Source organism: Cyphellophora attinorum, assembly GCF_001299255.1.
Source record: "Cyphellophora attinorum strain CBS 131958 chromosome Unknown Contig1, whole genome shotgun sequence".
Lineage (NCBI taxonomy): Eukaryota > Fungi > Ascomycota > Eurotiomycetes > Chaetothyriales > Cyphellophoraceae > Cyphellophora > Cyphellophora attinorum.
The window spans coordinates 1,391,724-1,419,135 of record NW_017253229.1 but is presented as its reverse complement, the minus strand read 5'-3'; the positions used below and the strand labels follow the sequence as shown (position 1 = coordinate 1,419,135).

Sequence of the window (27,412 nt, the reverse complement as noted above, 5' to 3'; positions counted from 1 at the left end):
GATCCCAACTACAAGCCCCCGCGAGACGAAAAGAAGTGAGTAATGGAAGTTAATCAAAGGTGGGAAGCAGCAACGCCAGGCTTACTGGATCCTGTCAACCTTGATCGGCATGCCTGACGCCCGCCCGGTGACGACTTCTCTCGCCACGTTAACGAGGTCTTCGTGCTGTGTACATGCTTTGCGCTTGTCACGAGCAGCAGGCATCTCTGAAATGGCTTGATAGTTATGAGAATACAGACACTCCAATCTATCCACGCGCTCAACACTCATGCAAGTAAGACAAAATGACTACTTCAGGAACCCAGCCTACTTCTTACCCTTCTTACCCTTCTTCTTCGTTGGACTCTTCTTCTCAGGAACCAGCATGTCCCCAAAACGAGCCTGCTTCTCTTCCAGCGTCAATAGGTACTTGACGCCCACAGGCCTACTGCTTCATAGAGCACATGCCAAGCATTCATTGCTCCCATACCAGTATTGTCAGCCTTGTCGGCAGCCTGTAGCTTCGCTATGAGCGTGGGTTTGGTCTCTTTCGCTGCCTTTGTAATCCCTCTGGAATTGACCTCAGCCTCCAGCTCGGCCTTGACCATCCTGTTGTAGTCTACAAACTCAGGCCGGGCAGGGCTGTCTGAGCTTTTTGGGCTTGCTGACTTCTGTCGCTTGCTTGATGAGGCTGAGCGTCTTTATTGGCGGCAGGGTCGTCAGTAGTTGCCGGCACTGCGTCTGGTGACTTCCTCTTGCCACCAGGGCTACCACGCGGCGTATGTCGTGATGGCCTACGTACAACGGATGGAGAACGGCTCTTCTCACGACGTGGTGATGCCGACGTCGCTGCAGGCGCTGGGTCTGCTGATGTGTCTTCGTTGACGTCCTCCTCTGGCGCAGGTACATACATCGCCCTCCTCAATGCCGCCAGAAGCCTTTGTACACCTTCGGTGTCGACGCCATCATCCGCACTGCCCTTGGCGAAGAATTCCTGAATCTGATCCAGGTACGTGGCCGCCCTCAGCGCACCGGCATACAAGTCGGCATTTGCCTCAACTTCATGACCGGTGTACTGATCCCACAACGGCGGGTCTTCCCACTCCTTCTCAGTGATGGTCTCGCCAAGTCCTCGTCGAACCAATAGTAAGTCGTCATGGGCTAATGTCATGGCTTCGTGGTAGTAGTAGTGGCTCGGGGCATTCCGTGGGATGCCACTGAGCTCATCGCATTCGCGGAAGAGGCCTGCGAGCTGACGTAGGATTCGCTGGAGCCGTGCTGCATGCTGGTGGTATCTCCCGAGCGGACGCATGGTCTCTCCTGTTCCACGTCTGCCGCCGAAAAACTGCGATCTGCCGTAGAACCTTGAGAACATGAACATGACGAGTACTGCGAGCTTTCTCTCCTGCTTATCAACGTCTATCTCGGCATCGTCCAGCAGCTTACTTACGCTCTTACCGATATCGAGCAATAGCTTCTCGAACATCGGGCTTGGGTACTGAAAGCTTGACCAGGAACATCGTTCCCGCCACGAAGCTTCGGTGAATTTCATTCCTCCGTTCGGGAAGTCTTTGGTTCCGATTCGATGTTTGAGCAATCTGAAGCTAACGTCGTTTAGCATTCTCAGATGCACGTGGAATCTAGCGTTGGTCCAGCTGGGGCCTGCGTTCTTCCGCAGCTTGACTTGTTCAGCGATTGAGTCGCAGCCCTGCATGAGAATCTCTGCAAGTCCGTCGTCCTCCGTTGTGACTGGCGGCAAGTCCTGGATGTGCTCGCACAGACCGTCCACTGCTATAAGGTCCAATGAACTGCAAAGGCCGTTACATACGTGGTGGAACTCTCCGGGGAAGTAGGGACATCGATGACAGTGTCCAGCGTATGCTTCGACCGATTCCTGGCCCGGATGCTCGCTTTCAGCAGGAAGGGGGTCGGCCATGCCCTGGCCGGACGACGACTCGCGAGAATTTGGGTTGTCTTCCAGAACACTGACATGATCTTCCAGTCCCGGGAGGACCGCCGGTCCCATGACATGTCGATTCGGGTTACTGGACAAAGCCAGTGTCGGGCTTCCTTGATCCTCGGCTCGCCAATTGGACCTGTTCTTTGGAGAGAGTAAGATGGTATCGGCGCCACTGAAGAAAGGATCATTATTGTCCTCTTTAGTCAAATCAATTATGTTTTCGGGAGGTGGCGAAATCGAGCGAAGTGCTCGTCGATCAGGTTGAGTCTGGCGCCGCACGGGCACATCGACGGGCGGCTCGTTCTCTTGATTGCTGTGAGACAAGGATGGTGGGTCTTGTTGTTGATTCTCAGCATCGACGGGGCTTTGGCGTGGGCTTCGCCTCGGCTGCTGGTTCTCTTGATTAGAGTCTTGTGCAGGAGATCCGTGTTGGTCGTCATCTTCCGCTCCTGCGAGGAAGAGCTGGGTTTCCAAGCCAGTATCTTCCAGAGGGAGATCATCGGCCGCCGCAGCATCAGACCTTCCGTAGAAATCGCTTAGAGCGTCTTCCCACCTCCAGGCGTTGCGTTCCAGCGCGCGGAGAAGTACCTGTTCAAACTCGTCGTCGTCCTCATATGCAGAGCTATCCACGAAAGCCGCAAGTCGTAGCAGCTGATCCTTTTCCTCCGAACCATATCCCGTTGAAAAAGAGAGGTCTACGATCGGAGCACGTATAGTATTCGTCGAGATTCCCTCACCCTTGTCCTCCCAAAGCTCAAAAGCCTCGTCGACATCCCAGTTGGCTTTCACCAGAAGATCGCCGACTAGATAGTCAGCTTGGCGCTGCTCCCAGATTGGGAGGCGCAGTAGGTCTGCAAGGTCTTGAATGGCGTCCAACTTTTCCTTGGGCCAGTACTGCTTGGCATTCATCCAGTGTTCTGGACCATAGCCGCCACCTCTCAGTTTGGTAGTAGGCAGTTGTGGTCGGGAAGACGGTTTGCTGACGCGTGATTTCTCGTCGAACTTTGGTGACAGTGGTGACCTCGAGCTGGCACTGAGCTTGCTCGCCGAATCTCTTCCTGTCGACAAGGCGGGCTTTCGTTGTAGTTTTCGTGGAGCTATGGAGGGGACTTGTCGTGGAACTGGACGCTCGTGGATCTTTTTGCCCAGAATGAGCTGTGCAAGCTATATCCAACACTGAGGACTCCGTTGGAATGGTACTTGCGCCATACGGAAGCTTTAGGCTGAACGTGAGCGCGCGGGATGTTGTGCAGATCCGAAGCTCGGAGACCGTCTGATTGAATACCAGGCTCGCGCATATCACGCTTGATCAGTTGATCGGCTGCGCAAGCGAGGGCTCGAGTCTCTGGGAATGGGTAATATGCATAGTCCCATGCACTCCTCATCGATGTGAAAGTCTTCATCGGATAGGACTTTGCGGTAGAGCTTTCCTCCGCAGGATCATATCCAGCGGCCTTGCGGGCTGTTCGGTTGTCCTGCTTGACCATGGAAGGATCTCTGCCGTCAAGCACACGGTATAGTGCTGCTGTTCGTCGGAGCGCTTCGTATACCTCAAAATCCAGCTCCTGGTCGCCGTGTATGAGATTCCGCAGCAGCTGCTCATCGCCTTCCAACATTGCCTTCTTCTCAACGATTTCGTCAGACTGTGCTGGAGACAAGCTTACGAAGGCGCAGTCGGCAAATTCGAAGACTATTTTCTGAACCATACTCCACTGGAGAATTTCGTTGGTGTCGTCGAGGCCGTTGAGAGTCAAGGCCACCCATCCCGTTCGAAAGAACGCTGCCTCCTTGTCTGACGCGAACGTCCCCATGCCCTCAAGCCATAAGTGCTTCACAGCTCTCCACGTCCAGAGCCAGGCAGCTTTCTTTGGGTCGGTGCGATAGGTCAGCCACTGATACTCTTGGTGCAGCCTCCCGATTCGATAGATTGCGCGCCTGGCTTCATCCTTCGTGAAAATACCGGCTGTATCGTCGGGTCTCAACTTGACCAATTCCGACGAGAGGAGCACTTCCAAGGCGGCACGTACGAAGTGATCGTCGGTTTGTGCCGATCCGTTGTGTTGAGAAAGACCTGACTTCAACCTTTCGTATCTTGCTTCCTGCTCGGCTCGGCTTCCGAATCTGTTGTCGGGCTGGGATGACCCAGTTGCCTTTGCGTTGACGACCATGCCTGTTCGCTCGATGCGTCTCAGACTTCCTCACGGTATGCTAAAGATCAATCCCTAGAGTATTTCGGAAGGCTCGAAAGTAACAGGACAAGCAGGACAACGTTTTGCACTTACCGGCTTTCATTACGGAGTCGGCACAAGCACAGCATCAAAGGATAACAAAGCTCTTGCTGTACAAGTCGCACTGTGAACATGCTGCATGGCTGCGAGCAGCATTGGCAAGCAAAGACAATGGAAGCCCTGCGCTTGGTCTCCGGATGCGGCGAGCGTCGGCGTCGACCACGGGCAGGACTCACTCTGGATGCAATAGGGCTTGCTTCTGGCACAGTATGTAGTCGAGCGCAGTATCCCATCTGCCTCTCCGGGCCACGTTTGTCGATGAATCCGTCATTGTTGGAGCCACTGCGAATGATGGCAAAGACACTAGAGTAGACACACCGAGCGTACAGACGGGGTAGTTCTTGATGTCCACACAGTAACTCGTCTGCTTTGACGCAGCCAGCGGTCGGATAAGAATCTACGTCTGTCTGTAGCAACGACGGCAGCCATGTCGATGTGCATGTCATCTCTCCACGTGAAAGACGCCCATCAGCTTCCGGGGTCTGTCAGCTCAGGCGAGGGGAGAGGGACAAAGAGCCTATCAGTGGTCAATGCGTTTCCGCTTTCGGACGCAAGTCGGCAGCCCGCATTGCACAAGCAGTATGCATGAATGTGCAATCCGCTGCGAGACCAGACCGAGTGTTTGCCGCGTGAATTGGGAGCTCCAGCTGCTAGGTTATTCCAGTGAGAAACCGCGGCTTCAGACGGAAGAGTTGTTGTCAGACCACGCTCGAAGTCAGCTGAGCGAAGCCAGCTGCAGGGTGTGAGAGGTGGTGCTACTCTCAACGTTTGCAACGAACTGAGCTTCAATCGGCCGCATTCGTGGCGTGATAACGCTTATACCGTTTACGAAGGCAGTCGAAGTGACGTGGAAATTGAAGGCGAGGACAGAAGCGTGTTGGATCTCAGCTATTTAGCTTGTTTCCCCACAAACCCAAGCGACGATCTCCTTCCTTGGGCTCCTTGGCGGCGGTTTGGTCCCTGGAAAATAGCGGAGGCTAAGCTACGTAAGGCGGGTTAGGTCCCCAGGATAAGGTGGGTTGGTCTGAGCTTGCCGCCCGCATTGAACCGCCTCGACTTTCTTCTGCATCTTCAGTGATGCTTCACTCCTGTCCGGCTTCTCGTCTCTTCTACCAAGTCCATCACCGCTCACGATTACTGATCTTTCGTCAGGAGACCGTCCGCAAATCTTGACCTCTGATCGCTGCATTTTGGGACGTCGCCGGGTTATCATCGACCTTGCTCGAACAACCCCCTTTGGCGACCGCCGCGTGTTTTGAGGATGACGTGACTCGTGGCAGTCTTTGTTCACGGCCGCATCGCAGGGCACGTACAATCACAAAGCTACTGAGAAGAAATCGAGTTGGTCGAGCGATACATATACATACCCAGAACAGCCTTCGGGTAATTGAAGACTTCGAGTTCAAGACCTCGAAAACCAGCAAACATGGCCGACCAGTCTCAACCTTCCCCTCCTCCGAACCGCCGTCGTTCCTCGATAGTCGAGATGTTCACTGGACGACCGGCCCTATCAAGCTCTGGTTCTTCGTCACCTCCATCCGGTTCCTCCACGTCCCCAAACGCTCCACAGCATCGCCGCGGTATGAGCATCACAACGATGGGTCTTACAGGCAATGCCAACGGCCAAAACTCTCCCTATAATGCTTTTGCGCGCCAACGTCGTGCTAGTGTAGCGACTTCGACTGCTTCCGGCTCTCCTGAATTCAAGAACAGCTTCGGAGATGATCCCGTAGTCATCGAAGAGGACGACGGGCCCAAGTCCCCTACGACAAACCCGGCCGGCTCCTTTGCCCGAAGAGTCAGCTTCGGCGCGCAAGCGATGAGAGATGCTAAGCAAGGGAGTGGTTCTGGGAGTTCTGGTGCTGGTAGGCGCCCCTCCAGTTCCCTTTTCAGCCTCAGTGAGAACACTGAGAACGACCCCCCTCCTCGGGCCCGAGTCCCCTCAGACATGGCCAAGACTTCAGGTAAGAGTCGAGGCTTGTACTCTCGGTCTCCTGCATCTCATAAAGGAGCTGTGGCTAACGATATGTGTACAGGGGAGGGCTTCAACTGGTCAGAGGCTATGAGGGACCGTACGAAGCGATCACCATCATTCTCCTCATCAGTCAATCCTTTCGCGACCAACAACAATCGCATGCGTAGCACTAGCACTACTGCCCCAGAGCCGCCCAAGGAGATGCCGAAGGCAGTCGAGCCTGTTGCGCCGCCGAAGATGCGGAAGCCTGATCATTTGGGAGAGAGAATGCTCAGAGGAGACTTTATGATGGACTAGGCATAGTTTGAAGTCCGAGTCAGTTGACGAGTCGCTTGCTTGGGTTCTGTATGACTACGGTGGATGCGTTGCTGTGCTACAGTGGTCCCAGGATTGATTTGCTGGGTTATGGATGGCTGAGGGACTCGTACAAGAGGTACTCACAGAATGAACACTAGGTATGGACTTTAGGAGCTTCATGACCAAAATTGAATGACACAGCATTCTCTCCAATGATTTTCGTGCGATGAAACAGATCTGCATTGATTGATTCATCCAACCCACTCCCAGAGCCTCGACATATAGACCGTGAAGGTGCCCGTAGATGCTGATTGACCATGCCCGTTCAGTGCCGCCAGTGGCTGCGGGCGGAGCGGGGCCGGAAGTCGAGGCTATGGCATCACTTCGGGGCCAATTTTAAGCTTGTTGTCGTCCTAGGACCAAGACAAGCTACGTAACCAGCCTCCCAGCACCAGTCGAACGGCAATCTTGCGCCGGAGATCATGGCATGGGGCCGCGACAAGTCACACATAGGCCGTGACAAGCAGTGGCAGTAGTTCAGAGCCCTTCAACGCTCTTCTGGCCGCAATACTTCCCAAGTCGGATTGCCGCGCATTGAAACCTATATCAATACCGCGATCAGAAATATACAGCTAGGCCGGCGACGAGCCACTCGATCATTCCAAGGTAGCGAAGTCCATATGATCGACTTTTGACGGTCAAGGATGCACTGAAAACGCCTCCGCGCACCACTGCACTCGCTCTTGGCTGTTGTCTGCCGTTTCCTTTACAACTGCCGTCTTACGATTGAGCCACGTCCTCCATCGGACACCAGACTGCCAAAATGGAGAAGACGATCAAGGGCGCCACAAAAATCAAGGTCAGTAGCCCGAAGCATCGGCTGGTGAGCCTCAGTTGAGGTCTTGCTGACGATAGACCACAGTTGGCTGCGCCCAAGTCCAAGTACATCGAGTCGATCCTCTCATCCACCCATGGCGGCGAGTCCGGCGTCGCTGAGGTCTTCCGAGTGCTCCAATTGAGGCTTCGCGACTCAACATGGACGATCGTCTTCAAGTCGCTAATCGTGGTTCATCTCATGATCCGAGAGGGCGCACCAGAAGTTACTCTACGTTATGTGGCGGAGTCGCCAAAGAGACTTGCTATCAGCAGTTTTGCGGAGGCTCAAACACAAGGTGTGAATATACGGCGATACTATGAATATCTATCGGAGCGAGTGAAGGCCTACCGAGATACAAAAACGGACTATGTTAGGTCCGGCGTTGGCAAGATGAGGCAGTTGACAGTGGACCGTGGCCTGTTGCGGCAGACGGAACTGGTACAAGACCAAATAAGAGCACTGATTCGATGTGATGTGAGTATGGTTGTGCGCCAGCGCTGGAAGAGTCTAACAAGACGCAGTTCATGGGCCATGCGGATCCGGATAACGAGATCACCCTGCTCGCGTTTCGTCTCTGCACAATGGATTTGTTGGAGCTCTTCAAAGTTATGAACGAGGGCACCATCAATGTTCTAGGTGCGTGATGCCCATTGAACGACCGGAATCTGCTGACGTATTCTACAGAGCACTACTTCGAGATGTCCAGACCCGATGCAGAGCGTGCTCTGAACATATACAAGACTTTCGGAAAGCTGACGGACCAAGTCGTGCAATACCTTGGCACGGCGCGGCAATATGAGTCTGCCACGAGGCTTGAGGTGCCGAAGCTGAAGCATGCCCCAACCACGTTGACGGCCTCACTCGAAGAGTATCTGAAGGACGCTGATTTCGAGATCAACCGCCGGCAGTATCTTGCGCAGCAGGAGGCAAAGAGGACAGGAAAGCCGGTACAGAACGTCTCGAAACCTGCTCCAATACAGCCAACGAAGGCCAGCACGACCACTTCCGTTTCGAGACATGCGCCTCCAGTGGCCAAAGGACCGGCGCCCGATCTCATCGACTTCTTTGAATCTATTGAGCAGAATCAGCAACCTATGGCGCAATCAGCTCCTCAACAGATGCAACAGCCTGTGAACACTGGCTTTGTCCAAAATCAGCAGTTCCAGCAATTTCAACAACAGCCGCAAGCCACGGGATACAATCCTTTCCTCCAGCAACAGCAGCCACAACAACAGATACAGCCCCAGCAACCACAGCTGGGACTCCAACCACAATATACTGGCGCTGGGTTTGGTGGCTATTCTCCCCAGCCGCAGCAGCCGTATCAATTTCAGTCTCTATCGAGCATACCACAGAATGGCATCGCCGACTTCTCACAGCAGCAACAACAGCCTGTTCAGCAACCGCCGGTGGCTCAACAGCTGTCGCCGCAGCAAACATCTACCAACCCATTCCGTCAGTCTGTCATGGCTACCGGAGGTGGTGCAAGCCCCGCGACGCCAATCAGTCCTCAGACACGACAAAATACGAACCCTTTCGCGAAGCACAACACTGTGGCCTCGCCTGTGTCACCCATGCAGGCTGAGCCGTCTGTGCCAGCATCACAGCACGACCTCTTCGCACAGAACTCGGCATTCTTCCAGACTGCGTCCCCATCACCGCAGCAGACACAGTCCCCAGCCGCTCTACAACCGCAGCGGACAGGTACCAATCCCTTCGCCAAACCTTCATCACCACCACCTGCCGCAGCTCTAGCACCCAATGTTACTGGAACGAATCCTTTCAGGCAATCACAATTCGTCAATCAGAGCACAGGCATGGGCTGGCAGCACTCGAGTCAGGGAACATTTGGAGGGTATGATTTGAACAATGTACCAACCCAGGCAGTTTTCCCACGGCCTGGAGCGGATAGTCATTAGTTGGTCGGATATTTGGACGTAATCATTAATGATCGCTGTAGCAAGATATCCGGGGAAGCGTACATCTTGTCAGATTCTTAAAATGATCACAAAATGTTCATTCTATATGTTGGATTATCTCATGGATACAGTGCAAGCGAAACAGCCGTAGAGAATCTTCATTATCACCTTGCTTTGCACACAGCTTGCCCGGCTAACGGCCGGAACTCTGCATATCAAATGTCTACAGCTGCTGTTAGCATGGTATCGTGCCACCTCCTGCATGGATATCTCCTAGCCTACGGGCAAGTAACGTTGTAGCCCGACGGGTTCTTCCTAGCACCCTGCTCGCGACCTGGCAACCGCCGTGAAGACGACGATCCAACGTCCACGATAAGCACCTGCAAGCAATCCAAGCAGTGGCAAAGCACTCTTGGATGCCGTTACGCAGCTATTTACTGCAGGGTAGCTAAACAAGCTTTGCGGAGGCCAGTCTTCGCCGCATTGCATAAGAGTTTAGGTAAAGTTCTCAGCTGGCGAGCTTCCTCTTCGAGCATGAACGCCCTCGTGGGGTGACATTGGTTATCCATTAGCACTGTCTTCGAGAAATAGTGCATTCAATCGACTGGGCAACTGATTCGCTGTGTATCCCCGGTTAGACGGCAGATAGACAGAAGATTATCACCGGAGATGAACTACCTATGCAGATGCAGAGATCGACCAGACAAATCCTTGGAAAGAAGCTTGGTTGAACGTTGAATCTAACTAGAATTTAGCGAAGCGCCGACGTAATGCAGGAACTACGAAGCTATGAAGTCACACTGTCGTAGCACTAGATTTCGGTGTGAGGGACATGGGCTTTATCTCGCCACGATGGTGGGCTTCAAGCTGCGAGCACACGATATTTACCTACGCTCGCGCCTGCCTCTGGTCGTGCTCCTATCCAAGCTTTCTCCTGTGATGCGTGCACGGAGCTTCTTACACCTGGACAATTAGCAAGGACGAAGACCTGGCTCAACACTTCATTGAGTTCGAGCACACTTTTATAGTCCACGAAAAATTGAAACCCTTTCTGGTCGAGCTTTGACAACACTCTGCACGATGAAGGGAGTCATCGCAGCCTCGACATTGCCGCTGCTTGCGGCGGCCCTCACACGAAGGGCCGGATACTCAATCAAGAGTGAACATCCAGTCCCAGCACAATGGCAGAAGCTCGACAGAGCACCAGCCGACCATCGTCTTGACATGCGCATCGGGTTGAAGCAAGCCAACTTCGACGAGCTGGAACGCCAACTGTACGACGTTAGCTCTCCGTCGAGCTCAAACTATGGCCAGCACCTCTCGACCGATGGCATTCATTCTCTGGTTGCTCCGGCTGAAGACACACTCAAGGACGTACTGGCATGGCTGGGCGACCATGGAGTTGAAGAGCTCGACTTCACGCCCGCCCGAGACTGGATCAAAGTGAGCTTGCCGGTCTCGAAAGTGGAGGACCTACTGAATACCGAGTATCACCATTACGTTCACGAAGATGGTATGTCGACCGTCAGGACCGCTGAATGGTCCCTGCCCCATCATCTACACAAGTCCATCTCTACCATTCAGCCCACAAATTCATTCTTCGGCCTTGGCCTCAAGAAACATGCTCCAATTGAGAAGCGAGAAAGCCACGTGGTCGGCGGTGATGTTGTTCTGGACGCGTCCTCAATCTCTCTGGCAACGGGAGACACCATTGAAGCTGTGTGCAACGTCAGTCTCGTCACTCCAACATGTGTTCGAACGCTGTACAACACTATCAACTACACAGTGCAGTCTGCGGACAAGAACATTATGGCCTTCACAAACTATCTAGGTGAAGTCGACGACCGCAAGGACGCAGAACTCATGCTGGCCCGCTTCCGACCTGATGCTGTCTCCGAAGCCTATTCATTCAAGAAGATCTCAATTGATGGTGGCACAGTCAACGACAGGCTGAACTCGACCAACCTGGCGGCACCCGTCGGCCTGGAAGGCAATCTCGACACTCAAGCAATGATCAGTATTGGCTACCCAACACCCATGATATCCTACTCCACCGGCGGGTCGCCACCTTTCAAGCCAGATCTATTCACTACCGAGGACACCAACGAGCCCTACCTTGTCTGGCTGGACTACATCCTCTCTCAACCCGACCCACTTCCTTCCGTCATTTCCACGTCCTACGGTGATGACGAGCAGACTGTACCAGAAGACTACGCCAAGGCAGTCTGCGCCGGGTTCGCTCAGCTTGGTGCTCGCGGTGTCACATTGTTCTTCAGTTCAGGCGACAACGGTATCGGAGCTAACGGCTACTGCTATTCCAACGACGGCAGCAACTCGTCGACATTCCTGCCTGCCTTCCCTGCTGGCTGCCCATACGTGACCACTGTTGGCGGAACATATCAATTCGAGCCAGAGGTTGCTGTGTTCAGAAACCGCAGTGGCGCAATTTACACCGCTGGAGGAGGCTTCAGCAACTACTTCCCAGCTCCTAAGTACCAAGGATCAGTCGTCAGCGACTACATCGACAGCGTCGTCAAGCCACTCGACTATGAAGGCCTGTACAACCCTGCAGGCCGAGGCTACCCCGACATTGCTGGCCAGTCTCTCTATTATTCTGTATACTGGAATGAGACCCTTCGGCCCATCTCAGGTACATCTATGTCTTCACCATTGGTGGCAGCAATCTTCGCACTGGTCAACGATGCACTGATCGCTGCTGGCAAGCCCGTTCTTGGCTTCCTCAACCCGTGGATCTACGAGAAGGGCTACACTGCTCTGAACGATATCCTCAGCGGCGCTGCTTTAGGTTGTGATACAGAGAAAGGTCTGCCTGCTGCGGAAGGATGGGACGCTGTGACTGGGTACGGAACGCCAGATTTCCTGAAGATTCTCGACGTGCTTGGCGTGGGCGATGGGAGCGGGTGGAAAGATGCGAAGGCGTAGGGGTCTGGAAGTAGCGATCGGTATAAACAGCACCTCGGTCCACTATACTGTATAGCTACACTGGCGGCATTACTGTCAATGATGTAATACGATAGACGAGCCATCACGTATTGCTTTCGTACAGCAAAGCAGTGTCTACTGAGTATGGGGTTGTCGTGTGTACTAATTCTGAGATGCTTCTTGAGGCCTCTTAGCCCTCCCGACATTGTGCCCGCCGTGCCCATAACCGAACATCGCTGATGCTCATGCTGCATCCTTCCCAAGATCCTTAACAGCAGCCTTCCGAAATTCTACGGCCAGATCCAGCATTAGCCCATCCGCCGGCGGCAACACCTGCGCCGCAAACAGCCCGGCTACACCCTGCCCCGGATCAACAAACCACTGAATATTCGGCGCTCCGCCCCAATGCAAAGCCCACTTCTCCTCGCCCTTGCGTCTGCTCAACGCGCCAAGCAGGCTGTGGTTATACTCGACCTCATCATGCTCCTCGCCAGCGTCTGACGGCAGGGGAAGACCGCCAGACATCATGCGCCCGCCGGGATCCTTGAGGAAGGAATTGCGCATGCTCTGAGCCAGGGTCGAGCCCAGCTTGTCCTTCTCGTCGACTAGCTGGGGCGTGAAGACATATCTCTCGACTGTCTCGGGCTTGAGGAGACGACCGTCGTTCTTGACGAGACTCTCGAGGACTTTGAAGTATGCTTCAGCAGGCATCCTGATTCCCGCTCCGCCGAGGTCGTCTTTGCTGTTCTCTGGAGGTAGTGGTCAACATGTGCCAGTTTTCCATCGGGTGTTCGTGCCGTGAGGTCCGCCCAGCGCTCTTTCGTCTCCGCTTCGTCCCATTGTAAGTCTGCGCGCCGCCAGACCACGTCTCGCTCGCTGACGCCGACTTTGCTCAGAACTTCCCGTTGAATCGCCTTCCCGACGTTACCGGCTCATCGCCGTGCAGCTTCGCCACTAGCGTGCCCGCCCAGTCGATCGAAGGACTGTACTCCCAGCCAGTTCCCGGTTCGCGGACGAGCGGGTGGCCGTAGCCTTCCAGGATGGTACCTGCGGCTTCGGCGCGCATGTCCCTGCCTTCGGCGGCGGAGTGAGCTTTCCACCATTGCATGAGCTTCGGGTTAAGGAAGTCGTAAGCCATGCCGGAGGTGTGCGTGAGAAGGTGCCGGAGGGTGATTCGTGCTCCTTCTGGGGGACCGTCGGCGTAGATGGCTTGACCGGCGTTGTTGAAAAGGGTGAGTTCTCGGAGTTGGCCGAGTTCGGGGAGAGCGTCGGCAACCGGGCGATCGAGGGACCAGAGGTTGCGTTCGACTAGCTGGAGGGCGGCGATAGAGGTGAGGAGCTTAGTGGCGGAGGCGAACCAGAGGGTGCTAGTGGGTGCCAGGGGTGGAGATGGGGTGCGGTCTGGGGAGACTGATGCGATTCCAGTAGTGAAGACGTGGGGTTCAGTGTTGGGCGATGAGTTGGTTGCTAGAAGCACGACTCCTGGGACGGTTGGAGAGGTGGAATTCTGGTCTGTAAGAGCTCCGATGCGCTCTTCGAGCTCTTGTAGAGAGGTGACCATGTTGCTGGGTCGTGCTGTTGTATTGTCTGCGTTTGTCTCAGGGAGTTGAAAGTCGGTGTCCTTCTTATACCCAACATCGGCGACATTCAAGGCTGCGAAGGATCAGTGACTCGGGTTCCTTGACCACCCGGCCGAATACAGTAAAATGTTGTCTAATGTCCGGCTTATAATGCGGCCTGCTCCGCGTTTTGGGTAATGCTAGTATCTCGCCGGAGGAGTCATAAGATCCTGGGAGCCACGGCCCCGAAAGACCAACCCAAGGTCAGGTCAGGTCCAGACTAGACAAAAGTAGCATGTTGGTGCAGTAAGTGCAAATTAACCGCAGCTAGAAGCTCGCCCTCCCACATGGAGAATAACAGGGTTCTATCTGTCCCTGCCGCATTGCGAACGCAGCATAAAGACGAGGTGGGAAATTCCAAAAATCAGATAGAACTTGCAGAACTTCCCAATCTGGAATGCTGCCTTCCCCATTTGCTTTACTCTGCTCGTGCAATGATTCACCTCACTGGGGCATGTCAGTCACATGTCTCCCGCTGAGAAAGATTCACGGTCCCTGACTGCAGTGTCATACACTATGGGATGTCACCTCCTATCTTGCAGAAGCCAATATACCCTTCCTGACCTTCAGAGTCATGTTCTCCAGCTGTCCAATCAGAAAGCAGGCAATCCGAGCAGAACTCTCAATGTCGCCGAGAGCGTAGCTGTCGCAACGAATAAGTAACAGCACGGTCGTTGGCATGTCACTCAGGGACTACACAGGCGCGTGCCCCCACCAGCGTCTCAGTTGCTCGTAGACTCAAAGTGAAATAGGTTTTGAACGACGAGAATGAATTCGAAAGTTGTCATCCGGTTGGATTCCAAAGTCGATCACAATCGGCGACAGTTTCTCCGGTCCGTCGAGAACTACCGAGGTTCACTCGATCGCCACATCCAATCGCGCGTTGATCGTTCGCGATTACTGAGAGACATTTCCTCCGGTATTGCCCAGGAAGCTATACGCAGCAACAGCAGGGACTGTGTGTACATAGAGTGGTCGGTCGCAGTCCAAGTCAGATACTCACTCAGGAAAGCCAACCAAAATTCACCATGGCTCAGAAGGTATCAGGGTCGACAGACCAGAAATTGACCCGCGAAGAGGTCGCCAAGAACAACACGGAGGACTCGCTCTGGGTCATCGTGGACCACAAGGTCTACGACGTGACCGACTTCCTCGACGCCCACCCCGGCGGATCAGTCGTCCTCCAGCAGGTCGCCGGCCAAGACGCCACCACCGCCTTCTACAACCTCCACAGACATGAAGTCCTCCAAAAGTTCTCCGACCTCTGCATCGGCACACTCGAAAACGAGAAGCCAGAAGTCATCGAACCCCAACCCGGCGACCTCAGCAAAGTCCCATACGCCGAACCACTATGGCTAACCCCCCAATTCAAAACACACTACTACAATGACAGCCACCGCGCCTTACAACGAGAACTCCGCAAATTTGTCGACGAGCACATCTACCCAGAAGCCCAAGAAAAGGAACTCGACGGCACCTACATCAGCCAAGAACTCGTCGACAAAATGGCCGCCAACAACACCCTCGCCATGCGCCTCGGGCCCGGTAAGCACCTCCACGGCCGCAAGCTCCTCGGCAACGTCGACGGCGCCAAATTCGACTACTTCCACGACCTCATAACCGCCCAAGAACTCGCCCGCGTCAACGCCCGGGGTTTCCAAGACGGTAACATGGCCGGCATGATGATCTCCCTCACCGCTGTGCGCCAATGGGCCAACGACGCCGCCCTGCGCGACAAGGTCACGGAAGAGTGCCTCTCCGGCAAGAAATTCATGTGTCTCGCCGTGACGGAAGCCTTCGCGGGCTCAGACGTAGCCGGCATCCGCACCACCGCGACCCGCTCCGCCGACGGCAAGACCTATACGATCAGCGGCACCAAGAAATGGATCACCAACGGCATGTTCGCCGACTACTTCGTCACGGGCTGCAAAACCGACAAGGGCTTCTCTGTCTTCCTGGTACCCAAATGCGACGAGATCGAGTGCAAGCGCATCAAGACATCGTACTCTACCGCCGCGGCAACGACGTATATCGAGTTCAACAACGTCGTCGTGCCCGCCAACCACCTGCTGGGGAAAGAGCACAATGGGTTTGCGGTGATCATGTCCAACTTCAACCACGAGCGCTGGGCTATGGCGTGCATGGTGATCCGGTGGATGCGCACTGTGACCGAGGAGTGCATGAAGTGGTCTAATCAACGGATCGTGTTTGGGAAGAAGCTGATCGAGCAGCCAGTCATCAGGCAAAAGATCGCCAAAATGATCAGCTTGACGGAGGCGTGTCAGTCGTGGTTGGAGACGATTACTTATCAGATGTGCCAGATGGACTATGCGCAGCAGAGTAAGCTGTTGGGCGGGCCGATTGGCTTGTTGAAGAGCTATGCGACGAGGTGTGCGCATGAGATTGCGGACGAAGGAGTCAACATATTTGGGGGCAGAGGGTTGACGCAGAGTGGGATGGGGAGGGTGGTGGAGATGTTTCATCGGACTTATAAGGTGAGTCCAAATGTTGCTCGAGACTTAGGCTGCTCTTTCCGCTCAGTCTTTCGCGCATGCGGCCTGCATTTTCTGCATTGTCTGACGTCGTCTAACTCTAGTTCGATGCGATCCTTGGAGGTACAGAGGAGATTTTGGCCGATCTGGGCGTTCGACAAGCGATGCGCAACATGCCTAAAGCCATGCTATAATCTGGTCTCGACTGTCAGATGTCATTCCTGTGGTTGAGCAGGCAGAGTCGCTGTCACTTCGTCTGTATCAGAATTCTTTACATCAACTCTTATACCACAATACCTTTATCCAACAGGGATGCGATGAGTATGTTGGCAGCCGTTGCTATGGCCGACTTCGGGATCAGCCGCGTGACCCATCAGTCTCATTCCTGAGTATGAAAGAACGACAGAGCATTGCTACGCATGAGGACCCTGCGAGTGATGCATATGATCATGTCTATGCGAGGCACTACCCTGGCGATACCGCTTCACCTCATTCGGTTCACGAGTCATCATACGCCCTGTGCAAACGTACGACCACTGCCAACGCGAATGTCTGATCCGGTCTCGTCGACCAGGGTGATATACGTAGCAGCTATACATCAACCTCACTTCTTTCATATGTCCAATCTGGTATCGCCTGCAGTGTACAGATCAGTTGCAGATGAAGTCGTTCTGAACGCGCCACGTAGATGTCGACGAATCACTCCTTCATACACCTTCCAGTAACATCGCTGACATAAGATATATGAGCTCGCGAGACTAGCTGTACACATAGGTCGTATCCCATGGGATGTCTGCTGACTCCGTTCCCCACGAATTTTGCTTTGTAGACGAAAGTACCGAAATCGGCTTGTGGCAGTACCCAATCCGGCACGGCCGCTACCTTCTGCCCTAGGACCTAGCTACTTCCTCAGATTACTCATACCAATGCCCGGCAAGAGTACAGAGGGACTTTGCGGTCATTGCCACTTGTCGTCGCCGGTCTCGCAACTTGCAGTTCCCCGAGCCAAGTCAAATGCTGACATGATGCCAAGCAGACCCAGTAAACCGGACGCCTTGTCTCTAAATCTAGCTCAGAGCCGCAGGCATCTGATTAGCCACAATCGGACAATGCAACGGCTCTAAGTGGGCTCCGTGATCCGAACGGTCGCTGCAGCGGTACAAGCATGTCGTTCGGGAAGTAGTAACTCGGCTTCGCGAGCATGTATCGCAGCGCGACATTCTGTGTAGAAGCACTGTGAGGTCATCGCTGCCCTTTGGCTGATACTGGAATCTCTCAGCGTTGATTCCACACGAGGTGAGGTGATCCATGCAATAGGGCTGCACATCATTTCGCGTATCAAAAGGATGACACGCCTGAACTGTGGGTCCTCTCGGACGACAGACGATCAGCTTTGTATATGTATCGCTCTGTACAGCCACGAGGCGGGCTGCTCCTCTTTCCTCCCTGAGAACAATATCGTGTAGATATGGCGACGTTGACATTGACCACACTTCCATCGGAAATCAGGACTTCGATCTTCGAGAGCGCCTTGAAATGCTGCGACAAAGGCGGTTTTGCTGATGCTCAGCTATTGGGCCTTCTCGGAACTTCGAAACAGATCTACCAGGAAGCACGTCTGCTGCCGTTCCAGGTCAATACATTGGCATGCCAAGCCATCACAGACTCCTCCACGACCGCAACAGATAGGCTGCTCCATCGATTGAGCTGCCAGCAGCGGAATGCAGTTCGAAGCATTGAATTGCAGGTGACTGGATCAACGCTGGATCAGACCGCAGCTGCCAAGATCTTCAAGTACTTGCGGCTCGGGACTTGCGACGGGGACGTCGATTCTGGCGTGGGCTTTCTCGCATTGCCATCTTACGACGGCCAGCTGCGGGAGGTGGAATTGACGGTTTCAGCACGGGATATTGCAGTGCCTTTGGCAGATTGCAGAGTCGGTTTGCAGCAGACCTTAAATATCTGCTGCCCAATGTTTGCGTGGCTGCAAAGCTTCCCAACGTTGCGGACTTTGAAGGTCCACATACGGCTCCGAACCAAGGAACAATTTTCGCAAAGCCGCCAGGATGAACTTCTTGAGTCTTTGAGGGCGACGGGCAATCCTGGAGCCAGATACATGTGTCTTCAGAAGTCGTCGAGGAGCAGGGATATTTCATCGACGAGCTCGACCTGTACCGAGATTCGTACCTGGGTATATTTGGCAATGTTGGTCCAGGAATGTGAGGCCTTACGGCGACCTCTTTTTTCGGGCTCGGATGATCTCGAGAAATCGCTTGATCTCCCGCAGCAACGAGACCACCAATGGAACAGCGATCGGACCCAGAAATGGAAGATAGACAGCAACTTTGTGCTCATCTGGGAAGTAGACCTGTCCGACCATGGACTTGTCGAAGAACGCCTTCTCACTGTCAGTATATGCAAGACTGGCATGCTCGATTGCAGCATCCCAGTTGCCTTCGAGCATAGCCGCATCCGACGCTGTGAGGTTGGACATCGTGTTGTCGACGAGCTGAGAAACGTGTTTTGGAATTGGGATAGTGTGCAAATGCTTTGCGAGCCTTGCCAAAGATGCAAGACTTGATGCAGCCTTGAGATGCAAATGTAATGCTGAGATTCTTTGGTGTGCCTGGAGTCGGAAAGCAAGTGGCAGTAGTCTTTCGGCGACAGGGCCGTCATATGTCAAGGTCGGAACACCAAGTAGCGCTAGAAACTGTGTGGAAAATGTCTCGAACATTGATGCGAGCTTTTCTTCTGGCACCTGCGAAGGCAGTTCAGTGCTCCCAAACTCGTGATCCGTGATAACGTCCAGATTCAGGATACTGATGCCTCCCCATTGCGGCACGAGCCATGCTCCTCCCGGACTGTCCATGACACCCAGAGGTACATCGGCCTTCGAGGGCACATAGGCTATGAAGTTCAAGGTCGGACCATCACCCACCGATGGCGAGAGTGGCCATTCGGCTGCATTGACGAAGGACGTCAGGTCTTTCTGTTCAAGGAAGTGTCCCTCGGCGCCATCAATCTTCTTGGGCTGTATGGACGGTGAGTATGAGGAGAAGAGTTGAACTTGCGTCCCGAGCGCGATTCTGGCGGTCTTTCGCAGAGCATAGACAAGTGGCTGGATATGTTTATCCAGCGCTTTTTGTATGTCCCAGCTCGACGGCGAGCCGCCAGCGGAGAACAACGAGAAAGTTGCATGGTACTGTGGCGAGATCTTCGCGGCCCGTCCCATCTGGAGCTCAACCTCGTGGACTGCGTCGGCAGAGTATCGTGGTAGTGCGTCCTGATACGCATGATTGGACACGAGGCTATTGATGTTCAGCAGATGAGCGATGATTTCACTGGAGAAGATGTCAGAGACAGATGCGGCAAGACTCTTCGGCAGTGTAGCTCTCTGGCTCGGGGCGTATCGAAAGTATGCCTTTGTATTACCTGGAAGGATGTCGAACGAATATGGTTCTCCGGATCCTCCCAGGCGGACCTCTAGATCGGGGCTCTCTTCGCGCAGCTCTTCAGTGCTGGGACCGCATTTGGGGCCTCTATCTTCCTTATTGTGCACCAGACGTAGCCATGGACGAAGCGGGAGTGACCGGTGGAGGCTCTCGATCTCGACTTGCGTTTCTTGGACAATGGTCTGAGCATCTGGACATAGGACACCAGGAAGATCAAGCCAGACCTGGACAGGGACGATTGGTGTCGGTTTCTATTGCTGTCAGTGCATGACCGTACAGATGAGGAGTGGTCGTGCCTCGCCTTCGCTCAGAGCGAGCATGTCCTGCAGCGGAAGGCTGGCTCGATAAATTTGGGTAGTCTTGAGCCATGTTGGCAGGCCAAGCAGCAATATCACAGCCCAGAACGAGATGACAATCTTGCTGCGTAGATTGATCGACTCAGCCGTCTCTGGCGGCGCCTTCTTGTGCGCCTCGACCGTCGTCATAGCCGATGCCAGTCCATAAGTGGCGTCGCTGACACTCGTGGTGTACAGGGAGTTCCAGAGACGTGGACCGCTCGACCCGAGTCATGTGGACTCAGGTACCACGAATTCTGACTCGAATATACATATGATTTTGCTAAAAGAGGTCATCATCGAGGTTTACAATTCTCTGAGCTGCCAACAACAGAATTCAGATTTTGACGATCCAGCATTGACGGAAAGAACTTGTAGAGCAAGCACAGGGGACAAAAGTCACTCTATGGCAGCTGCGAAAGGGCCCTTAGCTCTTGCAACTTCCGCGTCTCGAGCAAGAGCTCCATTGAGGACCTTCCCCAATGTTACCACGACCGTACAACAGCAGCGAACTTTCATCGACTCACTGCTAAGCTCTGCTCTTGGTCCATGCCCTCTGCGATCTGTCACTCATACAAAGACCCTTCCATACTCATCAAAGGCCATCTTTAAGGCCGTATCTGATGTCTCAGGATATCCTGCCTTCCTTCCATTCACTATTTCATCACAGGTCATGGAGCGGGATGGCGCGGGACTTCCAAAGCGCGCTCGACTGAGGGTTGGATACGACAAGCTCGGACTCGAGGAGAACTGGGACAGCATTGTTGCTTGTGACCCAGCTCAGGGACTCGTCGAAGCGAAGAGCAGCGAAAATGCTAGTCAAGGTCTCTTTGACGTCTTGCAGACCCGTTGGAAGATTGTCCCGCTGGAACCCGGCTCGGATGCTCCGACGACTGTCAAGCTCGATGTCAATGTGAAGTTTCGCAATCCTGTCTATGACCAAATGTTTGCTCAAGTGGAACAGAAAGTTGCGGGCGCCATGATCTCAGCCTTCGAGAAGCGTGTGAAGCAGCTGGACGAGAAGCTGTAAGTTTCAGTGACTCTCTCAACACGTCTCAGGTTGTTGAATCTCTGTATTCCTGCTCAGGAGCACTTCAGCTACCGTGTGGCTGTGACAACAAAGTATTCATTGGTGAAGTCCATGCAGGGCGCTTCAAGGACACTGCTGGCTCTTAATGTCACACCGTCATGACGTTGTTTGAAGAACATGGGCTATACAGCTATCACAACTCACGTTCTGCCTCCTCTATGCGCCCTTGGCCTTACAGTGAAGTCGGCCTGTATCAATCACTCGCTTCGGACCATCAAATGATGGCAAACACGCCAGTTGGACGCCAGTTGGAAGTCATGGCCTCGATCTATATATACAGCACCACCAGCTGCATCATCAAAGAGCTCCAGCAACGCAATCTTGTCCGACGCAATGGCCTCCTCTTCGCCCACAACCTTCACAAGCCTCGGACAAACGGTCCTCGACGACGTCTACGTCTCCGACACTCTGGTCGCGAAGAATGCCCTTGGTGGCGGCGCGGTTTGGTCAGCCATCGGAGCGCGTGTCTTCGCTAAAGGTGGCCAAGAAGTGGCGCTCCAAGTCGCTGGCGGTGAGGATTTCCCAGCAAGTGCCGAAGAGGAATTACGAGGCTACGGCATCGCACTCGACCTAGAGCGACGTCAAGGTGCTACTTCTACACGGGCGGAGCTACGCTATGCGAATTCGAGTTTGGAAACCCGGGCCGTCAAATTCTCTGGCGACTTGATACGCCCAGACCCGAGCAATCTACCGAACTTTATGCTGGCCTCCAAGGTGGTCCATCTAGACTGTGCACCTGAGGACGTCTCCGGATATGTGGACAATCTCAACCAATACCGTCCGCCTGATGCCAGCCATCAGGTTTCGCTGATCATCTACGAGCCTTGTCCCTCAACGTGTGTCTCCGAGAATGTCTCAGATCATCTCACCTCTCTCCTTGACGCCATCAAAAACGTCGACGTCTTCTCGCCGAATCACATCGAGCTCCTGGCATTCTTCGATCAGAAGCCGAATATGCCCTTCGATGCGGGTCAGATCGAAGCATATGCACGGATCTGCCTGCTCAGCGGTGTCGGCCGCTATGGCGAAGGCTTATTAGTACGTACATAGTCCACCTATGCACTTCACATAAGCTCTCTGGCTCTGACTAACATCGCATTCCAGGTGGTACGCTGCGCCGAGAATGGTGCGCTAGTCATGTCCGACTGGCGGGAGGAGCCTGCCACATGGGTTCCCGCCTACTGGACCAATACCGAGCGAGGGATCGCGTCTACCGACGACGACGACGACGACAACGACACCAACCAAATAGAGTCACACTCAACCATGAGCACCACACCTACCCGCCATCCCTCCGTAGTCGACACAACAGGCGCAGGCAACGCCTTCCTCGGCGGCTTTGCCATCGGCCTCTGGAGGACCGGCGACCCCATGCGCGCCGCCTGCTATGGAGCCGTGAGCAGCAGTTTCGTTGTGCAGCAGATCGGGCTGCCCAAGCTGACTGGTCCCAGCATTGCTGCACCAGATACCTCGAGCAAAACCTCCAGCAAGGCGAACTCCGAGATCATCAAGGTTATGCAGGAGATGCGGGCCGAGATCAGGGAACTCAGCAAGACATATGATAAGTTCGTCAGCCGCTTGCGATTCATCGGGGCCGAGCCTCTAGCTTCAAGAAAGATGCTGCCGATGCTCGTCGCCGCCTTCGTCGCGGGCTGGAAGAAGGGGAGGAAAAATGGAACGGTGACTCACCTGCGGAGCGATTGAGGACTCTGTATGCGAAAGCTGGTCTGAATCCTGACGATTACAATGGGGAGACTTTCACGCTGAAGGAGGCCGCCGCGACCTGGTTGGGGCAATGGCTGACCGCGTCGAGTGATGATGGCTCGATTTTTCTTGGCTAGCGCGGGCCGTGAAGTGAATCCAATGCTGCCGGCAAGGGGACACGGACCGACCCGCTACATCACTGATGGCATGGCATCCTAGCGGCGGTATGACCCAGGGGATCATGCGACGCAGGCTCGCGACGGTGCACGTCAATGAGACAGGCTCACCCACGGACTGCCAATGTCTAGAGGCACACCTTCCTCAGACAGCCTTGGCCGTTCACAGCGAACGAGCCGTGATACCGAGGAAAGAAGCGATATATGCCGTTCATTACTAAGGTAGAAATTATACAACCACATGATCCGTCTGTCTTCCCAGTGTCACAGATCTTGTTGCTCTCTGCCATCCTCCTTTTATATGACCTCGCTATGTTGCAACAAATTGTCCTCCCGCTCTCGCTTTTTGCTGTACCCTGCGATCCGCTTGTAGTATGCCACCCCATGAAATTTGTAGATGTATCCAGATTTGCCCAAATCGATGTGCGTGAACCAAATGAGAATACTGGCTCAAGGAACACCATTATACAACTCCCTCAACGCATCGTTCTGCCCCTTGCGCAGCTTCCAGCCCTTCTGTTTCTTCTCCTTCTTCGCCTTCAGCTCCGCCCAGCCTTCCTCGTCATCGTCCTCGTCCGTGTTACCGTTCAGCGCGGACCTCCGGCCCAAAGGACTCACAGATTTCCGCCCCTGTGGCATCGGCGGCGTTGGCCTCAGCGAAAGGTCGAGCAGCGACCAGGGCCTGGTCGAGGTAGACGTGAATGTCGATGCTCGTCGGTTTGCGCTGTTGGGCTGTTCCATTTCTGCTGCTGTTGAGACGGGGCGGTAGCGAGCGGATAAGCCGACGTTGCTGCGCTCTGAAGGCGCAATCGAGGCGGCGTAGTTCCCGTTCTGCGCGTGGACGTTGCAGTTCGCCATGCTAGGCGAAAGTGTACTCATTGCTCGCCCACCATTCATGCTGGGGCCGAGTTCATGTGAATCGTTGGAGGACGTCCACCAGCCATGCTGGGCGCAGATTGAGGCATCGGCATGCCAGGCATAGGCATACCCGGCATGGGCATCATTCCAGGAGGCATCATCGGCATACCGCCTCCTGGTGTGCCAGGGCCCGGTGGCATCATCTGGCCGCCCATTATCTGCTGCATCTGCTGCATCCATTGCATTTGCATCTGCATCATCTGTGTCATTTGCTGGGACATTTGGATCTGAGCATGGTCACCGGGTGTGAGTCCGCCTGGTCCCATGGTTTGAGATCGAGGTAGTCCGGGGTGCTGCATGCTCGGCGGGAGATCGTAGTTGCCTTGCGTGTTGGGGCTGCCACGACGCATTGCCCGCGCCTTTTCTTCGCCCGCAATTACTCCGACCAGACCGGCGGGATGAACTGGGTGCGCGGTGGATGCGCCTGAGGGCATCGGTGCTTGTGCAGCCATGTTGATGGACTCGCGATGCATGGGATTCACGACGCTGGCACCGTAGTATGGATCGGCTGGTAGTTGCCGAGCAAATACTGGCATACTGCCTCGATTTGTCGCTGTCCCAGCAATTGAAGGTGCAGGTGCCGTGGACTGCTGATTCTGTTGCGCTATTGTGCGCAAGTTCGGGTTCGAGGTTGACTGTAGCAGCTGTGTTGGCGCACGGTTCTTGTTCGGAAAGCCGTGGGCGGCCAGAATACCAAGTGGAACGTCCTCATCCTCGTCCGGCTCGTCGCCGCTGCTTCGTCCAGACTGCTGAGTGCCGACCGTAAGGTGTGACATTCGGTTGTCGAGAGCGTTGGGGCTTGGACTCATCCGAGGATCTAGAGTCTGGCCTAGACTGCTTTGCCTTCCTGTAGCTTGCTCGCCTGTCACTTTCATCATTTGCTGCCGGTAGACGGATAGATGTGCTTCTTGTTTCCGTCTCTGTTTGGCAGCTTCTTTTTCCTTCTCTTCTTCATCGTCATCGTCGTAGTTCACTTCATCTTCTGAGTCGCTATCTCGGGAGGCGCCCAACTTACGATCCTCCTCTTGCTGACGTCGGTAGCGTTCGAACTGTGCAGGCGTCATTACTTTACCAGAAGGAGGCGGTCGAACGGCGGCAGGTTTGGTTTCGGCCCATTGATTGGCAAGATCTGCACTCTCGAGCAGAGCAGGATCCAGTGCGCTGGCATAATTGTCAGAAGCCTCACTCCGCCACGTCTCCGTCTTTCTCAGCAGGTTTCGCCCGTCATTTGAGCTCGAGTTCGTTCGTTCTTTGCTCAGGCTGGCTGTTTCGCCTGCCAGGGGCTTGCGATTTATTGGGCGTGTCTTGCCGACCGAGAAGGATGCGTGTGCAGGCACTGTCGGGCTCCCCTGTGTAATTGTTCGAGAGGGGCTCGGTGATCTCATGAGCCCATTCTGGGAATTTTGTGACGCCCATGAATGAGGGGCTTCGTCAACCGCATCGTATCGGGACGTCGAGATCGGCTTAGGGGCAGGAGCTCGCGCAGATCGAGACTGCGTGGAGTCAACGTAGCTCGAAGGAGGACATTGGTTTGACGGCGATGTTCCCTGTATATGGGTTAGATTCTGCTCGTGCTCGCAAATGCGGGATATTCCACTCACATATCTCGAGTTTCTCAGACCCGGGCTCTGGTCCCGACTGGAACTGCCAATGCCTTCAAACATGTTCTCGAAGCCATCGAGCTCACTGCTGTCAAGAGCCAGGTCCGAGTCGTAGAGCCGTGGCGGTGTTGCTGTGCTGGCACTGCTTGCTGTAGCAGCTCGACCACGTGCTTCTAACGGCAAAGGTGGTAATGGTGGGCCAGCTGGTGACGATGTGAGTGATTCTCTTGACTTGCCAGTTATACCTAACGAGAATGTTCTTGCTGAGTTCCGTAGAAATCCAGGCCGTGCAGAGGGGGCTGGTGGGGCTGGTATATCCTTATATTGAGCCTGCACATTTCGGTCGGAGTGCGCATCGAGGGATGAGGGATTCGTCGAGACACTCAGACGCGAGCTCGATGCCGCGCTATCATATTGCGCTGTTGAGAGCGAATTATCAGTGCCGCCGCTCCCCCTGTTCGTAGCATCGGGACGCGATGAACTCGAGACACGGAACATGTTCTCATCGTCTTGTTCGAAGCTCCCCCTCGCAAGGGCTGGCGTTGACGCATTTTGATGAACGGCTCTGATAAGAGAGCCTCCATCAAAAGATTTGTTGTTGGCTCCTGGCCGTTCGATCACTCTGAACGAGGATGTGCCCCCAGGAGACTTGGGAGACTGAGCCTCCTCGAGGGCATTGCCGGAAGACTTTCTCCTCTGGAATCCCTTGGGGAGCTTTATGGGCATATTCGAGGCGTGGGTCGTCTGATTAGGCGCGACGAATATAACGCGCGAAGTTGCAGAAATCGGGTTACGGGAATTGGATCAGGAAACCATGGATTAATTTGTGCGGTTACCTGCAGCGGATGTCAGTTGGTGCTACAGAGGCTGGAAAGAGTCGCCTACGCAGTTGACCCGCCAATAATGTGCTGTACTTCGAAGTGTCGAATTCGGGGATCGTATAGTCTGTATATTCGTAATGTAAATGTGATGAAAGCAGACACAACGTCGTAGTCGAGACTAGCTTGTATGTTGTTCTGCGTGGACCGGATATTGGTTGAGCGAGTGGCGGCTGGCGGTGTATATTTACACCTGTCAACAAGTCCAAGCAAAAAGATGAGACAGTAACAGCGTCCTGAGAATCAACGAGAGTCGGCGACCTGTTCAGTATACGGAAATGCAAAGAGCAGTCATCAAGAGATCATGATCGACGTGTGGTGTTTTGGTGTTGAGAAACTACGAATAAGGTCCAGTATGACCACCATCTCCTCCTTGCCTGCGAGGTTTTTCGATGCGGCAGCCGTGGGTGATGGAACCCCTGCTCGGTGCTAGGTTTTGCTGGCTCATCGCACCCCGCTTGCCACCTACAAGCCTCTCCGATCTGTCTAAACGGGAGACACGATCCAATAAGCGATGGTGCCCCCTGGAGGGTTGCTTAAAACTCCTTGGTAAGCTCAATCAAAAAGGTTCAGGTTATGATTAGAACAGGTAAGACCATACTTAAGTACACCCAGCCTACGTGAAGACGTCGTTGATTCTGCATCTCTTCTCTCAGACATCGCCCAACGACTGGGCTGTCGTCGTCGCCCTCTGCACATGCTGCTGCAGGTCGCAGTCATTGTTGCAGAAGCTCCATTGCAGGACAAACCACCCTTGTACATTGCCGAGGGGCGTGCGCGCTTGTCTCTGATTCTGTAAGGCTTCTTCCGTTCGTGGGAGATCGACCCATCTTGCTAGCTGAAGGCGGGCGAGTGCTTAACTCGATTGCGTCTCTCCCCAATTTCCCGGCCTTCGGTATGCCTAGAATT

General features: G+C 54.3%; 11 protein-coding genes across 11 annotated transcripts; 5 read left to right on the top strand and 6 right to left on the bottom strand.

Moving 5' to 3' along the window:
- Positions 1-306: 306 nt before the first annotated feature.
- Positions 307-4,107, bottom strand: AB675_772 (uncharacterized protein; the record flags this gene model as incomplete). The annotated part of the gene is made up of 4 exons (XM_018148119.1): positions 307-389; positions 470-549; positions 603-3,094; positions 3,151-4,107. The coding sequence occupies 4 exons, from the start codon at positions 4,105-4,107 to the stop codon at positions 307-309; spliced, it is 3,612 nt and encodes a 1,203-aa protein (XP_018005922.1).
- A 1,546-nt stretch (positions 4,108-5,653) lies between these two features.
- AB675_771 (uncharacterized protein) lies at positions 5,654-6,499 on the top strand (the record flags this gene model as incomplete). The annotated part of the gene is made up of 2 exons (XM_018148109.1): positions 5,654-6,191; positions 6,264-6,499. The coding sequence occupies 2 exons, from the start codon at positions 5,654-5,656 to the stop codon at positions 6,497-6,499; spliced, it is 774 nt and encodes a 257-aa protein (XP_018005654.1).
- Positions 6,500-10,375: 3,876 nt separating this feature from the next.
- AB675_769 (Tripeptidyl-peptidase sed2) lies at positions 10,376-12,238 on the top strand (the record flags this gene model as incomplete). The annotated part of the gene is made up of 1 exon (XM_018148088.1): positions 10,376-12,238. The coding sequence occupies one exon, from the start codon at positions 10,376-10,378 to the stop codon at positions 12,236-12,238; it is 1,863 nt and encodes a 620-aa protein (XP_018006048.1).
- Positions 12,239-12,481: 243 nt separating this feature from the next.
- AB675_768 (uncharacterized protein) lies at positions 12,482-12,949 on the bottom strand (the record flags this gene model as incomplete). The annotated part of the gene is made up of 1 exon (XM_018148077.1): positions 12,482-12,949. One exon carries the CDS (start codon positions 12,947-12,949, stop codon positions 12,482-12,484), a length of 468 nt encoding a protein of 155 aa, XP_018005943.1.
- Positions 12,950-13,130: 181 nt separating this feature from the next.
- On the bottom strand, positions 13,131-13,799 carry AB675_767 (Acyltransferase LovD; the record flags this gene model as incomplete). Its single annotated transcript, XM_018148067.1, has 1 exon — positions 13,131-13,799. One exon carries the CDS (start codon positions 13,797-13,799, stop codon positions 13,131-13,133), a length of 669 nt encoding a protein of 222 aa, XP_018005962.1.
- A 1,086-nt stretch (positions 13,800-14,885) lies between these two features.
- AB675_766 (Acyl-CoA dehydrogenase) lies at positions 14,886-16,543 on the top strand (the record flags this gene model as incomplete). Its single annotated transcript, XM_018148056.1, has 2 exons — positions 14,886-16,352; positions 16,454-16,543. 2 exons carry the CDS (start codon positions 14,886-14,888, stop codon positions 16,541-16,543), a joined length of 1,557 nt encoding a protein of 518 aa, XP_018005867.1.
- A 2,033-nt stretch (positions 16,544-18,576) lies between these two features.
- On the bottom strand, positions 18,577-20,286 carry AB675_765 (GPI transamidase component-like protein; the record flags this gene model as incomplete). The annotated part of the gene is made up of 2 exons (XM_018148045.1): positions 18,577-20,052; positions 20,074-20,286. The coding sequence occupies 2 exons, from the start codon at positions 20,284-20,286 to the stop codon at positions 18,577-18,579; spliced, it is 1,689 nt and encodes a 562-aa protein (XP_018005787.1).
- Positions 20,287-20,809: 523 nt separating this feature from the next.
- Positions 20,810-21,166, top strand: AB675_764 (uncharacterized protein; the record flags this gene model as incomplete). Its single annotated transcript, XM_018148035.1, has 1 exon — positions 20,810-21,166. One exon carries the CDS (start codon positions 20,810-20,812, stop codon positions 21,164-21,166), a length of 357 nt encoding a protein of 118 aa, XP_018005675.1.
- Positions 21,167-21,559: 393 nt separating this feature from the next.
- Positions 21,560-23,067, top strand: AB675_763 (uncharacterized protein; the record flags this gene model as incomplete). Its single annotated transcript, XM_018148024.1, has 3 exons — positions 21,560-22,264; positions 22,331-22,791; positions 22,833-23,067. 3 exons carry the CDS (start codon positions 21,560-21,562, stop codon positions 23,065-23,067), a joined length of 1,401 nt encoding a protein of 466 aa, XP_018005504.1.
- A 489-nt stretch (positions 23,068-23,556) lies between these two features.
- On the bottom strand, positions 23,557-23,964 carry AB675_762 (uncharacterized protein; the record flags this gene model as incomplete). The annotated part of the gene is made up of 1 exon (XM_018148013.1): positions 23,557-23,964. One exon carries the CDS (start codon positions 23,962-23,964, stop codon positions 23,557-23,559), a length of 408 nt encoding a protein of 135 aa, XP_018005497.1.
- Positions 23,965-23,999: 35 nt separating this feature from the next.
- Positions 24,000-26,351, bottom strand: AB675_761 (uncharacterized protein; the record flags this gene model as incomplete). Its single annotated transcript, XM_018148002.1, has 2 exons — positions 24,000-25,571; positions 25,626-26,351. 2 exons carry the CDS (start codon positions 26,349-26,351, stop codon positions 24,000-24,002), a joined length of 2,298 nt encoding a protein of 765 aa, XP_018006049.1.
- Between the last annotated feature and the right edge of the window lie 1,061 nt (positions 26,352-27,412).